At 40.8% G+C, this 18,102-nt stretch overlaps 2 protein-coding genes and 1 pseudogene across 3 annotated transcripts in view; 1 reads left to right on the top strand and 2 right to left on the bottom strand.

The window, feature by feature from the left end:
- The window catches only part of SLC16A1 (solute carrier family 16 member 1), a 38,448-nt gene extending 21,036 nt beyond the window's left edge, over nucleotides 1-17,412 (bottom strand). Inside the window, exon 1 of one of the 2 annotated variants that reach the window (XM_012466606.2) lies at nucleotides 16,488-17,412. The gene's annotated coding sequence lies outside the window, so the exon portion shown is untranslated. The remainder of the gene's footprint in view (nucleotides 1-16,487) is intronic. The other variant, XM_012466605.3, reaches the window with a different exon arrangement.
- Nucleotides 3,644-4,220, top strand: LOC105726981 (small ribosomal subunit protein uS13-like). The gene has a single exon (XM_064371923.1). The coding sequence runs from the start codon at nucleotides 3,762-3,764 to the stop codon at nucleotides 4,218-4,220; it is 459 nt and encodes a 152-aa protein (XP_064227993.1). The 5' UTR covers nucleotides 3,644-3,761.
- On the bottom strand, nucleotides 9,358-9,413 carry LOC135273570 (U5 spliceosomal RNA; annotated as a pseudogene).
- Nucleotides 17,413-18,102: the final 690 nt, after the last annotated feature.

Genomic DNA, 18,102 nt, shown 5'->3' with positions numbered 1-18,102 from the left:
TAACACATCAGGCTCTGACTGGAACAGCTAATACGTGCTGGACGTGATTAAACTTTGAGTTTAGCTGCCAGCTATGATTTGTCCCAATTAAGGCAGTTACAATTTTTAGTCACTAAGCTTGCCTCATCAAGTAAATACCTTATTCCATAGTGCCAAAATTAGATTTAAAGCTTCAAGAAGCTTTAAAATGATTTAAAAGGAAATAAGAAAGCATAAGAAATAAGAGTATCCAAAATCATTTTGAAAAACAGACCACATCAAAAAACCAGACACAGATTCAACACAATTCTGCCACCGCCTGACAAATGGCTATCCCTGTTAACTTAAAAATTCTGATGTTAACAGAAAAAAAGTCAGTTAATATCATTATCTAAGCATATTATTTCCTTTTAAACTGGCAACTCTCAGCTATAAACAGAAGGGCTCATTCAGAAAGTAAATTATGAGAGCAGGCCTCCTTGCAGAGTACTGAGTCCCCTTGAGAAAAGAGAGCACATGCATTCTTTGTATGCTAAAGTCCAGAGGCTAAAAGGGACTAAAGTTTAAGATTTTAATCCTTACAATGTGCACAGTAGCTTTCCTATCAGCTTAGCTATTATTGCCTAAGAGTGATGAGGAGGCTAAAAAACAAAGTGATAGGGTGATGAAAAAAATTCTTCATCAATTCATCTTGTCTAAAGGATGACAGAAAACAATAACTCTAACTTTTCTTGGCAATGATGGTGATAAGAATCATCTTCTAGATTTTCTGATCTTTGTTTCTTGTAACTCTTAGAAATTGTGCTAGTAAACTAATCTGGAAAGCTGAAGCTGTGCTCCATACCTGCCATGTCCTTGCCCCACTCCCAAAGAGAAGAGCTACAAAAGCCTTGGAAACAGTATTCATGGTGTTCTCTACACTTTAAACATTTAAAACAAAGCCACTGTCTCTTCCTAAAATGACAATGACCAGTTTGTAAATTTAAAAGCAGAAAGTATCTAAAACCAATAACCTTAAAATAATCTGTTACTAAGTGTAAACTAGATTTAGGTTTCAAATTCACATGGAAACATTCAAATCCAGAAACGCTGATTTACTGAAGCTTTTGCTGCTGAAGTAGATAACCTGCTGCTCTCTATAGCCGTAATTCAGCTTCATGGCTTACAGACCACCTGTCCCAAATTAACTTCCAAGATTCAAAGGCCAGGAAACCTGACTTTCATTTGCTTTCTCTTCCATTTTGAAAATGAATACACTGAAGAAACCAAAACAGTGAAGAAATCAAGGAGAAATCACTAAAGAAGAAATATAACCCAGTCTCCAAAAAAAAAGAAAGGAAAAGAAAAAATAAAGAAAATCCTGCCACTTGCCAAAGCATAGATGGACCTGGAGAAAATCTGTGAAACGTAATAAGCCAGACCCAGAAAGACAAACTCTGAATGATCTCACTTACATGTGGAGTCTAAAACAGTCATAGAAACAGAGAGTAAAATGGCAATTACCAGAGCCTGGGAAGGTATTGGTTAAAGGGTACAGAGTTTCCATAATACAACAAAACTAAGTTCTGGAGATATACTGTACAATATAAGGCTTATGATTAACATTACTGTATTGAATTCTTTAAAATTTGCTAAAAGTATAAACTTATGTTAAATCCTCTTAACACAACAGAAAAAAACCACCAAAGAGAACAAAGGGAGCAGGAGGACATTTTTGGAGGTGATTAAATTTATGGTACTGATGGTGATGGTTTCACAGTTGTACTTTTTTGAGTTCACTTTCTGTTGTTCATTGATATTTGCAAGGTTTCTTTTTTTTTGGAGAGGAAATTTTGCTCTTGTTGCCCAGGCTGGAGTGCAATGGTGCAATCTCGGCTCACTGTAACCTCCGTCTCCTGGGTTCAAGCGATTCTCCTGCTTCAGCCTCTCACATAGCTGGGATAATAGGCATGCACCATCATGCCTGGCTAAGTTTTGTATTAGTAGAGATGGGGTTTCACCTAGTTGGCCAGGTTAGTCTTGAACACCTGACCTCAGGTCATCTACCAGCCTCAGCATCCCAAAGTGCTGGAATTACAGGCATGAGCCACTGTGCCCCAAATCTGTTAGCTTTTTAAAATGAGCTATGTATTATTTCTTTCATCATTCTAAATAAAAACTCACCTTCATACTCCCTCCACTCCCTGCCCCTGCCCACCCCCTCTGCACAAAAAGACAACAAATCTCAAAGTTTTTGTTGCAAGGCAACCTTAAGCAAAAATGTAGTTGGAAAAGGGAATATTTTAATGGCATTTTCAGATAATTGAGGATATTCCTCTTTGATACTACACCAAAACTTGATAGGTGATTTTTTTTTTTTTAAGATGGGGTTTCACCGTGATGGCTAGGCTGGTCTTGAACTCCTGACCTCAGGTGATCCACTCACCTTGGCCTCCCAAAGTGCTAGGATTACAGGTGTGAGCCACTGTGCCTGGCTGGTGATTTTTTTTTTTTTTTGCAATAGTGTCTTGCTCTGTCAGCCAGGCTGGAGTGCAGTGGTGCAATCACTGCTCACTGTAGCCTCAACCTCCTGGGCTCAAGTAATCCTCCAACCTCAGCCTCCCAGTAGCTGGGATTACAGGCGCATGACACCATGCCTGGCTAATTTTTGTATTTTTTGTAGAGATGAAGTTTTGCCATGTTTCCCAGGCTGGTTTGAACTCTTGGGCTGGGCTCAAGTGATTCTCTGGCCTCAGCCTCCCGAAGTGCTGGGATTACAGGTGTGAGCCACTGCCCAGCTGATAGTTTCAAGATGATTAGTTACAAACAAAATCTAAAAACCTAAATCTTGAAAGAGTCTTGAGGTGCTTGAAGAGTCCAAAAAATCACACTTTGAGAATGGCTGTTTTTCTAAATCATTAATTCAATTTGAACAGGAAAAGTGACTAAATTGATACCTAATGGCTTATTCAGACTGCATATTACCTTGGTGCATTCAACTGAATCAGAATCAGGTTAGATAGTTCTTTTTCTCAGCACTACAGTATATTCTGATGTATAACAGGGATGTATTAATTATAGAAAAAAGCTGATATATACATACACAGGAAGGGATGGTCAGAGATGGTGCAGAATACACTACTATTTTTCACTGTACATCATTTAGGTTCTACTTAAATAATATGTATTTTCTACCTTGATAAAAATTATGGGCCAGGTGCAGTGGCTCATAATCACAGGCTCAGTGGCCTGTAATACCAGCACTTTGGGAGGCCAAGGCAGGCAGATCACAAGGTTGGAAGATTGAGACCATCCTGGCTAACACTGTGAAACTCCGTCTCTACTAAAAATACAAAAAAAAAAAAAAAAAAAAAATTAGCAAGGTGTGGTAGCAGGCGCCTGTAATCCCAGCTACTCTGGAGGCTGAGGCAGGAGATTTGCTTGAACCCGGGAGGCAGAGGTTGCAGGGAGCTTAAGATTGCACCACTCCACTCCAGCCTGGGTGACAGAGCAAGACTCTGTCTCAAAAAAAAAATCCCCTTTCCTTTACAAGTTCTTTGGACAAAATCATGTCCTTTGCAACAAGATGGATGCAGATAGAGGCCATTATCTTAAGCAAACTGACACAGTAAACTAAATACTGTTCTCACTTACAAGCGAGAACTAAACATTGGGCACACATGGACATAAAGATGGGAATAGATACTGGGAAATACAAGATGGGGTAGAAGGGCAAAGGGTTGAAAAACTACCTATTGGGCTCTTCCACAGGAGGCCTACACGCTGCTGCTTGTGCTGCCACTATGTCTCCAGTGATCCCTGAAAAGCTCCAGCATATTTTGCGAGTACTCAATACCAACATCGATGGGTGGCGGAAAATCACCTTTGCCGTCACTGCCATTAAGGGTGTGGGCCAAAGGTATGCTCATGTGGTGTTAAGGAAAGCAGACGTTGACCTCACCAAGAGGGCAGGAGAACTCACTGAGGATGAGGTGGAACATGTGATCACTATTATGCAGAATTCATGGCAGTACAAGATCCCAGACTGGTTCTTGAACAGACAGAAGGATGTAAAGGATGGAAAACATAGCCAGGTCTTAGCCAATGGTCTGTACAACAAGCTCTGTGAAGACCTGGAGCAACTGAAGAAGATTCAGGCCCACAGATGGCTGCGCCACTTCTGGGGCCTTCATGTCCAAGGCCAGCACATCAAGACCACTGGCTGCCGTGGCCACACCGTGGGTGTGTCCAAGAAGAAATAAGTCTGTAGGCCTTGTCTGTTAATAAATAGTTTATATACCAAAGGAAAAAAAAAACTACCTATTGGGTTCTATGCTCACTTCCTGTGTGATGGGTTCAACTGTATTCCAAATCTCAGCATCGTGCAATATACCTTTGTAAAAAACCTGCACATGTACCCCCAGAATCTAAAATAAAAGTTGAATAAATTAATAAATAATAATGTCATATAAAAAGAGTTCTTTGGCTTATCAAGTTTATTCCCTATAGACCTCTTCACATTTTCGTATAGTCCTAAATACCGTATGTATTCTTGGAGAGCATACATACAACAAATTTCTCCAAACCAGAAATTTGTTCAAAGTTTTTCCTAACAAGAATGCACACAGTGCATACTTGTCAGGAGCCTACAGGACCGTAAAACAGATGAAAGTTAACATTTCTAACTGTCCTCATCTCTACTGTGATCTAGAAAAGCCCTGTTTATTTCAAGTAAATATAGCACGTGCTAAATTTGTCATATGTGATGAAATGGAGACTGCTTGTTAGATATAAGGGCCCTTTCACCACCTAAAATAAGACAGAAGGAGGTGTTGGAGGTTGAGAGGGGGTTTCCCTAGCATAAACAATATCCCTTAACTTCTAGCCTTTCGGACACCTTTCTGTGGCCACTGCAGTCTTACGTACATAGTGTTCAAATATGACACTTTTTTTTGAGATGGAGTTTTACTCTGGTTGCCCAGGCTAGAGTGCAATGGCGTGACCTCAGCTCACTGCAACCTTTGCCTCCTGGTGCAAGTGATTCTCCTGCCTCGGTCTCCCAAGTAGCTGGGATTACAGGCACGCACCACCATGCCAGGTTAATTTTTGTATTTTTAATAGAGATGGGTTTTACCATGTTGTCCAGGCTGGTCTCAAATTTCTGACCACATGATCTGCCCGCCTCAGCCTCCCAAAGTGCTGGGATTACAGGTGTGAGCCACCATGCCTGGCCAGTATGACATTTTTCTACCTTGTAAATGACTTTTGATGAAGGATCTTTGCTAAATAGTAGTCCAACTAGAGTCAGCTGACCAAAGCCTCAATGCTGAACTTTTTTGAAAGGGCATAAACACGGCCAGGTGTGGTGGCTCAGGCCTGTAATCTTAGCACTTTGGGAAGTCAAGAAGGGTGGATCACCTGAAGTCAGGAGATCGAGACCATCCTGGCCAACATGGTGAAACCCCACCTCTATTAAAAATACAAAAATTAGCTGGGCGTGGTGGCACACACCTGCAGTCCCAGCTATTTGTGAGGCTGAGGCAGGAGAATTGCTTGAACCCAGGAGGCGGAGGTTGCAGTGAGCCGAGATCGCTCCACTGCACTCCAGCCTGGCAATAGAGCAAGACTTCATCTCAAAAAAAAGAAAAGGCATAAACAAAAGTTACAAGTAACATGAAGGCATGTGGACATAAAGAACCAGCCTTGCTGGGTGTGGTTGCGTGTGTCTATAGTCCCAGCTACTCCGGAGGCTGAGGCTGGAGGATCTCTTGAGTCCAGGAGTTCTGGGTTGTAGTGCGCTAGGCCGATCAGGTGTTCACACTAAGTTCGGCATCAATATGGTGACCTACCGGGAGCGGGGGACCACCAGGTTGCCTGAGGAGGGGAGAACCGGCCCACGTTGGAAATGGAGCAGGTCAAAACTCCCGTGCTGATGAGTAGTGGGATAGTGCCTGTGAATAGCCACTGAACTCCAGCCTGGGCAACCTATGGAGACCCTGTTTCTTTAAAAAACAAAAACAAAAACAAACAAAAAAAAACAGCCTTAAGAAATTTCCCAGAGAATGGGATTTAGTGCCACTACCAAATAACATGTATTTTAAATATTTCTGGCTTGTTAGGTGCAACGGGTTTAAGTTTTTCTAGACAACTTCCTGTCAATCAATGTTTCAGCTAACTAGCAGTTAGAGCTACTTTTGCTATATCATGAACAAAGCCAGTCAAGCTATTTCAATGAAAAAAAAAAAAAAAAAAAGGAAAGATTTAGCTTTCTATTTGCAACTTCAACTAAATTTCATTAAGAAGATACAATATGCCCAAGTAAAAAATCAATCTTCACTTGTATTTCCATTTTAATGGGCATATGTTGATATATATAATTCCAATTAATTTTACTTGACTTTAATATTCTACAACACCCTATGATGCTACTATTATGACCCCAATCTTAATCTTCTTGTACAGGAGTTGTTTTAGATATGAGGAGGATTAAAGTAGTATGGAGAACTGATGAAGCTGAACATATTTGTAAATGGGCAAACTAACATGCAAACTTAAACAAACTTGAAGGTAATGGACATATATATATATTATATATATATATGCACACATCTGTGTTTGTGTATTTACTTATTTAATCCTCTTTTGTCAGTCTCAGCCAGTGTCATCTTCAATAAACTGAATCTAGTAGCCAACATTCTTAATTTTCCTTGTAAGAAAATGACTTACATCATCTGTTCAACCAAATAAGCATGATTTTATTTAGGGAGAAGGGCTATTATATAAGAAAGGTCGGGGGTATAAAATGGATCACTTACTTTTGAAAGAAATTGTACTGATGTAGGGAGAAGTACCACATCAGTACAATTTCTTTCAAAAGTAAGTGACCCATTTGTAGACTTAAAGAATAGATAGGGATATTAGTATGTTAAATAATCTGCATTCTAAATTGAAAACAGGAATTTTCAAAATAAGAAAAAGAAACTTCTACTTAACTTTTGAAGTCTGATTTGCAAACTATAAGCACAAACAAATTCCAATAAAAATATTTTTCCCTTTAATAATTCAGCTTGAAGCTCAAGCCTGGATGAAAAATTATGAAATACCTGTAAAAATGTTTAGTATAAAAAGGTTTCCAGAAATTAGTAACTACTTTTACTTCAGCTGACAAACAGCAAAACATGCAAACAAAATAGAACAATGAAACCTAAGTTAGCATTTTTTTATTACTAGGGTTATAGCTCTAATTCTAGGAATAAGTAAACTTCTTTTAGAAAACCACAGCATAAAACAGTTCACATTGTTACTACTGAATTACTACCTCAAAAAAAAAAATAAATAAATAAAATAAATAAGTCCCACCAACAATTAAATGCACCATCTAAGGTGAAAAGTAATAATCTTATAATAGCAGATTCTCTATTCTTGTCCATTACAACTGCCTAAGCACCACACTGCATTCCTTGGCCATTTCACCTTTCGTGTATACTATCCAAGCACAAACTATGATATAAGTTTCTTTATGAACTCTACAATCGCAAAGAACAAGGTAGATCACCTGAGGTTGGGAGTTCGAGACCAGCCAGACCAACATGGAGAAATCGCATTTCTACCAAAACTACAAAATTAGCCAGGTGTGGTGGTGCATGCCTGTAATTCCAGCTACTTAGGAGGGGGAGGCAGGAGAATAGCTTGAATCCGGGAGGCAGAGGTTGCGGTGAGCTGAGATTGTGCCATTGCACTCTAGCCTGGGTGACAAGAGCGAAACTCTGTCTCAAATTAAAAAAAAAAAAAAAAAAAAAAAAAAAAAAAAGAGCCAGGCACGGTGTGACTCACACCTCTCATCCCAGCACTTTGGAAGGCCGAGGCGGGCTGATCACCTGACATTGGGAGTTCAAGACCAGCCTGGCCAAAATGATAAAAACCCCTCTCTACTAAATATACAAAAAATTAGCCAGGTGTGGTGGCAGGTGCCTGTAATCCCAGCTACTCAAGAGGCTGAGGTAGGAGAATTGCTTGAACCCAGGAGGCAGAGGTTGCAGTGAGCTGAGCTTGTGCCACTGCACTCCAGCCTGGGCAACAAGAGCGAAACTCCACCTCCAAAAAAAAAGAAAAATCCCTACATCCTGAACAAATATTAGCATTAGATGAACTTCAGGTGATCTAATTTTCCCAGTTTTTGAGAATTAGAGAAAAACATGAAACCAGAAAAAAAAAAAAACTTTTCAGTGATGTAATGCTTTCTGGATCTAGTGCCCTCTACAGTCAAAGCAGAAAAGTTTTCTTGTTTTGTTTTTTAAAGAAAAAAAAAAATTATAGAGCACAACTTTTGGCACAATGAACTTTTCAATCTTCTTTTCTGAGCTATTATTACATCAGCAAATTTTGCCTTCTTTAAAAATGCTTCATTTTTTCCTTCATCTGCTTGGGTAAAAAAAAAACCAAATGCTTCATTTTTGCCTTCTTCTCACAGACTGAAAAACTGGCTACTGCCAAAGTTGAGAGTCCTGTATCCCTTTCACATATTAATTTATTTCTTGGTTGGATAGGAATTTCCAAATATAGACCATTTCACATTTTATAAAACAACATGAAAAATCATGAAGAAAAGAAAGCTGGGGGATATGTCCATCAATTGTAGGTTTTGCTTGGAAAAATTCTAGATTATATTCTGAAATAAATAATTATGTGTTCTGTTTTCTATAGCAACCCAAAATATATTCAACAAATCAGTATCTAAGTAGGCCATTTAAATTTACTAACACACAACCTAACCTGTTCCAGAATCTGAATAAATGTACTGGCTGGATTAAAGTTACAAACAAGTGAGTTGTCAGATTACATCATTTATGTTACTTTGAATATAAATGAGCATTTGAATATATTAATAATAGATGGCATTTCTATTACAATGTACTTCACTTCCAGTATCAGATGCTTAATAAGGAGAGTAAGTGGATTATAATTCATTAAGAAAAAGATAAACAACAAAGAAAGCTTTTCCTTTTCCTGCAAAAGGCTAAACTGAATTATTCACTCACAGAAATAATTAACATTATACTTCGTTTTACATTAAAAAAAACTTTGAGGACTAGAGACAACAGAATAATAAAACATTTCATTTTAAAGTTTTATTCTCATTCTAAAAGTTTTTAAACAATACTTTAAATATATATTTAAATCTCTAATCTCGTCTAACAACTTCTTATATACAACAGTAACTGTTTAAAAATTCCTTGAATGAGTCTGAACTTCATGATGATGCTACCTTTGACCTCACCCATTATCTTCAATAAAGGACTAAGTTGTTTTGTTTTCTTGTTTGCTTCACCAGTGACAGACAAATCACGAAAGAGTATTAAATTGAGTACTGTTTGTCTGGCACTAAAACATTATTCACCATCCTCTCCATGGAAATCTTTAGTAAAAGGAGAAAAATTTATGTGATCTGAAGAGAAACCAGAGTATACCATTCTCAAATGTTTATTTGCAAAGCTTTTGGGGAAATTATCTGCAGACATTAAAGATGCATCAAAGTCAATATTATTACCTCAAAACAGCACAGCTAAATAGCCTTTTTAATTGCTAATAATATAAATCTTAAGACTATGCTGACATTAAGATAACTGTCAGTTCTTTTATGAGAAATACACAATTTTCAAATGAGTGTTTTATTTTCCTGGAACCTACAGTAATTGTTAAACCACTATCCTTCCCTCTACTCCATCAAATTTTCTAGGTGAAAGAGAGTATCAACAACAGCATCATACAACACAATAGAGTGAAGTAATAAATAAAAATTAAAAAAAAAAAAGAATGTACATTTCTAATTTCCAGGGCAGGTATTTAAAACTTTAGGTTCATCAACCTCTTTAAAGATTTTTCCAACTGAGGAAAATAAACGCCTACATTAACAGTGACCTGTTGAAGATAAGAAATGAAGCAACTTTAAGTACGTTTGAAGATGTGAACACACGAAGACACCCAATGTTCCATTAAACTTATGGCACTTAAGAGAGAATTCCTTTGGAAACATAAACATATACTTCTTGAATACAAAGAGAAACTATTATGCCTTAATTTGATTTTATTCTCTCTTAGCACATACACAAGCATTTTGTTCCCTCTCATTTGTAAGGTCAGAATTTAGGATGATTAGTAAACAAAACTAAGTCATAACCAAAGAATGACATCATGATTCTGTAAAATCCTGTGACATCGCCCTGTGCTGTGTTGCTTCACATGTTCTGGTTAACTTCATTCTACATTCTAACCTTGGAACAGAAGTAAAGAAGTTAGGAGCAGGGATCCTTAGACTCTTTGGTGCCATGGACTCCTTGGGCCATTTAGTAAAACGTATGGAACCTTGTCAAAATGTTTTTTTCTTAATATAAATAGGGTTTCACCACACTGCCCAGTCTGCTCTTGAACTCCTGGGCTCAAGTGATCCACTCACTACAGCCTCCCAGGATTACAGGCATGAGCCACCGTGACCAGCCAGAATAATGTTTTTAAATGCATAAAATAAAATGCAAAGATAGAAATGTCAAAACATTTTAATTGGAATTAAGAGCTTTTAAAAAAAGTATCATTTTCTTTCGTTATTTTATTATTTTTTTTAGTACAGAGTCTTGCTCTGTCGCCAGGCTAGAGTACAGTAATGCAATTTCGGCTCACTGCAACCTGTTCTGCCTCCCAGGTTGAAGTGATTCTCCTACTTCAGTCTCCTGAGGAGCTGGGACTACAGGCGCACACCACCATGCCCTGCTATTTGTATTTTTAATAGAAACAGGGTTTCACCATGTTGGCCAGGATGGTCTCGATCTCCTGACCTCGTGATCCACCCACCTCAGCCTCCCAAAGTGCTGGGATTACAGGTGTGAGCTACCGCGCCCGGCAACAATGTGTTTTTTTTTTTTTTAAAACAAATTAGGCTGGGTGTTAAGAGGTTAATGAAAAGATGTAATATTTTTCCCCCAAACTAGTTGACAGACAGACCCCCCCAAATTCAATAGACCTTGGGGGATCAATATGCAGACCCAGGATAAAAATCCCTCCATAGGGGAATAGAAGAGAAGGTCAGTAAAGTAAAAACATAAGCTTTGGTTCCCAAAGCTCAGTAAGACCAATTATAAAGGCCCTGTTACTCTCCAAAATAGTCTAACACACAAAAGCAGTGTATAGGCTTTCATTCTTCAATAGTCTTCAAAAGATTTGTGTAGAAAGAGCAAAATCAGAAGGAAGATATTTTTCAACCAATGATCAAATAGACAGCTTATAATATCAGTACATTTTGAGGAAATTCTCCTATACAAAGACTCATTGTAATTAACTCAGATTCAACAGCATCATGAACTGTGATTAGCAACATGGTAGTGTAGATAACCAACAGAGCTGGATCTTATTGTGCAGCACAAATGGTCAGTGACACCCTTCAATGGCTCAGCCCATGCAGCCACCTCACTGGTTTGGTGGATGTGAACCCTTCTTATCATTGTGTGTACTGTGATCCCAGAAGATTGTTATTGCTGAACAGGTGCAGTAGCTCATGCATGTAATCCCAGCACTTTGGGATGCCAAGGCAGGAGGATGGCTTGGGGCCAGGAGTTTGAGACCAGCCTGGGCAACATAGTGAGACCCTATCACTAAAAAAAATTTTTAAATAAATTAGTTGAGCATTATGGTCCATGCCGGTAGTCCTAGCTACTCAGGAGGCTGAGGTGGCTCTGCTTGAGCCCAGGAGTTAAGAGGCTGCAGTGAACCATGATGGTTTCATTGCACTCCAGCCTGGGCAACAGAGTGAGACCCTGTATTTAAAAAAAAAAAAAAATTGCCATTACATTTTAATCTCTTCTCAAAATGACACTAGGAACTAAACATGCCATCTATACTGGTCCTTCTTTTATTCATTGTAAAAATCTCCTATAACACTCCCTTCCTGGAAACAGAAAAAATATATAAACTAGGTAGCAGTATTACAAATGAAAAGGTGGGGGGTTGGACAAGAAATAACAAAAGGGACAAGGGATTGGCACCAACTGCATGTGGTAGGGCAGGGGCCTTCTAGAAGGAATATTATGATGATTCAGAGTTTTAAGCCTGGCTACCTTGAAGAATGGTAGAGTCAGAAGAAAAAAACTAGGCTTGGAGGATGAAGGAAAGTTGAGAACAGGGCAGAGATAATGAGCTTTAACTGACATATTAAGTTTGAAATGCCCAAGAAGCAACTGGAAAAGCAGATCATCAGTAAGAGTGTTCAACCTCTGTCCCTGAGGAACTTACAATCGGGAATCCTTTTGTAGTTAGAGATTTGGATTTAGTAGTGATTCTTCTAGGTATTCCCTACAAGCTGTTGGAACAGCTAAGTTCTCCAAGAAAGAGCACAAAAAACCAAAAGAAACGCCGTCAATTTAAGGACAAAAATTTTAAACATTCCAAATACTAAAAGCCATTTGAAATGTTAACATCGTGTGCTAAAAACACTTTTACAACTTAAAACAGTGGCCTTTTAAGAGGATATACCTCGATACATTTAAATACATTTATAGAAAAAGATAGTATCTGAATAACATACCACATTGCATTAAAATATAAACTTTGTACTGCTGATACTTAGAGATGAGGTCAAAAATATGTATACATATATATAAACTTTAATTTATCTTGTCCTTCCAAATTGGACCTCTCTTTATAGAGATATTCTAGTTAAATTAAAAAGAAATGGTAGAATTAAAGGCATAATTATTGGCAATTGCAAACCACTAGTGAAATAATGAAAAAAGGCTATTAATGTGGTAGAAAGAGGGATACCAAATATATGTCTCCTGAAGGAAGTACACACCAACACCTAGGAATTATACCTCCCCCTCCCCTGCAACTCCCACTTGGAAATCAAACCTGAACTAAATTTGCTCAGTCTTCACTCTACCTACCAATTTACAGGCAATACAAGGGATGATAGAGGGATATATTAAACTAGGACATGTTAAAACTATACCTGAGGGACATATTCATCAACATCCAGAATGAGACAAACTGGAGGAAAAATGGCCTGGTTCCTTCAAGAAATATTAGGTTAGTGCAAAGGTAATTATGGTTTTTAAATTGCCATTAAAAGTAATGGCAATTTAAAAAAAACCACAGTTATGTTTGCACCAATCTTAAAAGGAAAATACATTACGAGGCAAATAATTAACCAATTATTAAAAATAACCTAGGAATATCTGAATACTGACTGGATATTTGGTGATGTTCCTTTTTAAAGGTGGGATAATGGCATTGTGGTTATGATTTTCTCAAGAGTCATCTTTCAGATCTATACTGAAATAAAACAAATGAAATCATTTGTAGAATTTACTTCACAGTAATCCACTAGGGTCTGGGGAAAGTAGGTGGGGAAAGAGATAAATCGTGTCTCCTAACTGTTTGTGTTTTGAAATTTTCCATACTAACCTGTTCAAAAGGGAAAAAAGAAAAACGCCATTCTCAGGGTCACCAACAAAAAATGAAAACAAGAACAGTTTGAATTTTGTCTCCAAGCCTTATAAACTGAGCAGTCCTGGTCTCCTCACACAACTTCTTAGTGTCCCTATTGGTTAAATGGAGACAAACACCACCTAATAAACTCATATTTGTTCAAGCCAAAAGCCTGGGTTATATTCTTAACTTCTTTGACTTTGCTCGTCTCCCACATCTAGACTCCACCAAATCCTGTCTTTTCCATCACTGTGGTCTCATACCATTCCAACAGCCTCCTTTCAGCCTGTTCTCCACATTTGCATCCAGAGTGGTGTTACTACAATGCAAAATCCAATCAGGTTATCCTCAGCCCCACTGAAAATCCTTTTTTTTTTTTTTTTTTTTTTGAGACGGAGTTTCGTTCTTGTTACCCAGGCTGAAGTGCAATGGCACGATCTCAGCTCACCGCAACCTCCACCTCCTGGGTTCAGGCAATTCTCCTGCCTCAGCCTCCTGAGTAGTTGGGATTACAGGCACGTGCCACCATGCCCAGTGAATTTTTTGTATTTTTAGTAGAGACGGGGTTTCACCATGTTGACCAGGATGGTCTCGATCTCTTGACCTCGTGATCCACCCGCCTCAGCCTCCCAAAGTGCTGGGATTACAGGCGTGAGCCACCACGCCCAGCACTTTTTTTTTTTTTTTTTTAACAGAGTCTCACTTTTTACCCTCCTTGATTCCTTAAAATGGTTTACAAGGCCCTCCATTTTCTCATACTCTATCTCTTCAATTTCCATCTCTCCATGCTCTGAAGTACAGTGGTGTGATCTCAGCTTACTGCAGCCTCCACCCCCTCAGGGTTCCTGTGGTTCTCCTGCCTCAGCCTCCCAAGTAGCTGGGATTACAGAGGCATGCCATCACGCCCAGCTAATTTTTTGTATTTTTAGTAGAGACAGGGTTTTATCACGTTAGCCAGGCTGGTCTTGAACTCCTAACCTCAAGAGATCCACCCGCCTCAGCCTCCCCAAAGTGTTGCCATTACAGGCATGAGCCATCGTGCCCAGCCTGAAAAATGCTTAAACTGCTTTCAATCTGCTTCAAGATAAGAGTGCTCCTTTAAATTTTTTTACCCTTCTTGATTCCTTAAAATGGCGTACAAGGCCCTCCATTTTCTCATACTGTCTACCTCTTCAACTTTCATCTCTTCCCATTCTCTTTGATTCCTTTATGTTTTTTTAGCTTTGGTAAAATTCTTTCAGCTCTTTCATTATACCCTGTACTCTGAGTATAGCCTCAATGTTCATGCCTGGAATGTTCTTTCCACCCATCATCACTGCCTTGCCTGGCTAGCTCCTTCATCCTTCAGGTCCCAAGTTAAACAGTATTTCCTCAGAAAGATCTTCCCAGATTGCTTCTGTGCTAAGTTGGGTGTCTTCTCACACCTATATAATACAGTATTTGTTCCTACAGGATCTGTACTTACCCTATCATAACAGTCTCTACATGTTTGTAGAGTATTTGCTGTGGCAATTATAAATTTATCTGTTTTCCAGCTAGAGTATAACTCTAGGAGGGCAAGTGGTAAAATGTGTTCACTACTGAATCCTAAGTCTCTCATAGGGCCTCATAGTAACAAACTGAATATATAAAATTCACAACAATCTGGACTGTTTTCCTCATACCCAAGTTCTATCTTCCTAGTCCTCAACTGCAACAAAAACAAGACAGTCTCACACCTGTAATCACAGCATTTTGGGAGGCTGAGGTGGGTGGATCATGAGGTCAGGAGTTCAAGACCAACCTGGCCAAGATGGTGAAACCCCATCTCTACTAAAAATACAAAAATTAGCTGGGCATGGTGGCTGGTGCCTGTAATCCCAGCTACGGGGCAGGCTGAGGCAGAGAACTGCTTGAACCCAGGAGGCGGAGGCTGCAGTGGGCCAAGATCGTGCCACTGCACTCCAGCCAAGTAGGCATTTACAGAGATCTTAATCTTGCATAGGAGTGAGCATTATAAAGTGAATTGAAAACATGATGGGAATGCAGAACATAAGAAGTTGGGAAATCTATTTTCAGACTGAGATATTTTGTATCCAAATTTACAATCTTAAAGAAAACTCCAGAGTGTCAATCTAACAATCTATTTTTTTTCAACCTAACAATCTAATAAAAATGAGTCCAATGACACACACAGTTCCCACCAAACCATTAACAAATTTTCAGACCTAAGATGTTAGATCACTTAATCCCTCCAGCCTCAGTTTCCTTCTGTGTAAAACAAAGGATCCTGACCAGCTGGTCATTAGGATCCTTTGCAGAGCTAATCTATGCCCATATTAAGTGGCCAAAAGATGTAAACTTCGGAAACACTAATCAGTTACTTTCTTCCTATAGTGATTTTTTTTCCTCTTTAATCTGTTTTAAGGACATTACAGCCTATCCCATTACGCTTACAACTAAACCTTTAAATCTATTCAGCTATAAAAATCTCACAAAATGCTCCTCAGATCATTAACTTGCATATTTAGCAAGAGTAACTGCAATCTGATGAAACAGCGTCTACCTAAACCCAAAATGAATTACTGGAATACATTCAATTTCTGTATAAATACAAAATCTTACTACGTGTTTTAAGTGTTAGATATCTTGAATCTTGGTCGTTTCTATGGCAATCTGAAGATAAAATTGTACCTCAGGGTGTAAGACTTGAATTTATGGGTACTATTTAACATCTAACTAAAAAACTGAAGACACATAGTCTTTGCACCACCTCACTGGGATGGTGGTTAAGATAAAAATTGTTGACACCAGAGTAATTTTTGGAAAAAAAATTTTCAAAACAAGTTATAGTAACTTATGGTAAATAAAGTAGCTCGTAAACATTTTACTGTTATCAGTAGCAGCACAGTTTCTAATCAGCCACTGGAAACCCAAGGAAAGACTAAAGTAGTAACAAGTTTGTCTCCTGGTTTAGATTAATTACAAACTAGTTTTGGCAACTGCTTGTTGCATCAAATATGTCACAACAAAGTAATAAAATGTTAAAACGCATGTTGGAAAAAAAAGGGACGTACTTGGAACAAAAAGCTTGCATCGGACCAAGAGTAACGCTATTCTCCAGATTTCTCTCAAGAAGGCCGCCTTAAGTCCGTGAGTAGAAGGGCGCAGCGGCGGACGCCCGCAGCCACAGGTTGAATGACAAAGAGCCTCCGTCAGCACCACTCCTGGGAGTCTGAGGGCTGCCCTGTCCCCTCCGCAACGTCTACTCGAACCCTACAGTCACGCCTTGGCTGTAGGGGCTGCGGCTCTCTGTATCACTCTCGCAAGTCACCAGGTGGGGCAAAGATCGGCGGCGCCGAGAAGGTTGGGGCAGATAACGCTACGAATCAAAAATAACTCCTGCCCCGAGTCCCTTCCCTTGGAGCAGAAGCGGCCAGGGGAGTCTGGAGATACCACAGGAAGCAGCCTCATGTTATCCCTTTTACAAATCAAAGCATCTCTCAAGGAGCCTACTGAAGACTCTGTAGAGGTGAGGAGACTTCCCCAAGGTCACCAGGCACCACGACCCAACTCCTCGGCCAGGTCAGGGGCCGGCATCTCACCAGGGGGGCCGCGGCTGGGCTGAGATAGGCGCTGTCCTCAGCGCCTCAAGGTCTCCTTCACCAGCACTGCAGTCGAGGCCACGCGGCTGCCTGCGGCCACGATGCCCTCTGCTGGGCCGCCTCTCTCCCCCGGAGACAAAGTCTCCCAACCCCGGAGGTCCCCTCCGACCCCACCAGGGCAACGAGGGCACCGCGGGGTCCGTGCCGAGTGCCGCCGGCTGTTACCCAACTAACCGTTATATTCGCGGATCGCAGCGCCAAGCGTGTGCGTGACGTGGTGGCGCGGGCTGGAGTTCCCCGGGGCCCAGGGTCTGGCTCCTCTCCTTCGTTCGCTGCCTCGTTTGCTTGTTCGAGCACCCAGGCGGCCAAGCAGTCACGTCGCAGCCCTCCACTTTGTCTGGCCGGGCCGGCGCGGCTGCCTTATAACCCGCCAGGGCCCGAGCATGCGCACAGGGGGCGGAGTCGTCTCTCTGGGCCGCCGCCCCCTCCCCGCCATACTGACATCCGAACTGCAGCTAGAGCCTCCACATGCTCTCAGCCGCGCCGGCGCCCCCTCCCCACCAAGTGATCCAGGTCCCAGTCGGACCCGCGCGCCGCGCCCCTGCAGAGCGGCGCGGAGCCACTGCGCCCTGCCAGACTCGTCCCTTGGTCCCTGTTTGACGAGCTCTAGGCAACCTGCCCTCGTTCGGGACACAAACGTCGGTCTCACCCCTCAGTTTCTGGCAGAGAAAAAGGAAGAGCCACCGAGAGGCCTGACCCTGAGGGGTGGGGGGCGATGCGCGCGCGGAGTAGCGGGAAGCGACTGAAGAGGGGGACTAGGCAGCATTTGAATGGACGCGGGTGTCACTGGGACCCCGGAAGACGGCCGGGGGCCGGCGCTGTGGAGCCGGGCTTGGACTGGGATGTGTTTGGATTCCATTCCGGGCCTGACACCAGTTCACTGACCTCGGGAAGTTCCCCGGCCCTCCGGGACTGTTTCGTACCCCTGAAGTGGCGACGGTAATAGAACCGACCTCGCAGGCTCATCGGGAGGTCCTGATGGGAGACTCCATGCAACTTGCTCACCACAGAGCCAGGCCCGCGGCGG

The sequence above is a fragment of the Aotus nancymaae genome, unplaced genomic scaffold (genome assembly GCF_030222135.1).
Source record: "Aotus nancymaae isolate 86718 unplaced genomic scaffold, 86718_ANA_hifiasm-v0.15.2.pri h1tg000007l, whole genome shotgun sequence".
Classification (NCBI taxonomy): domain Eukaryota; kingdom Metazoa; phylum Chordata; class Mammalia; order Primates; family Aotidae; genus Aotus; species Aotus nancymaae.
Note: the sequence above shows the minus strand (reverse complement) of the source record. Positions and strands in the feature narration are given on the sequence as shown.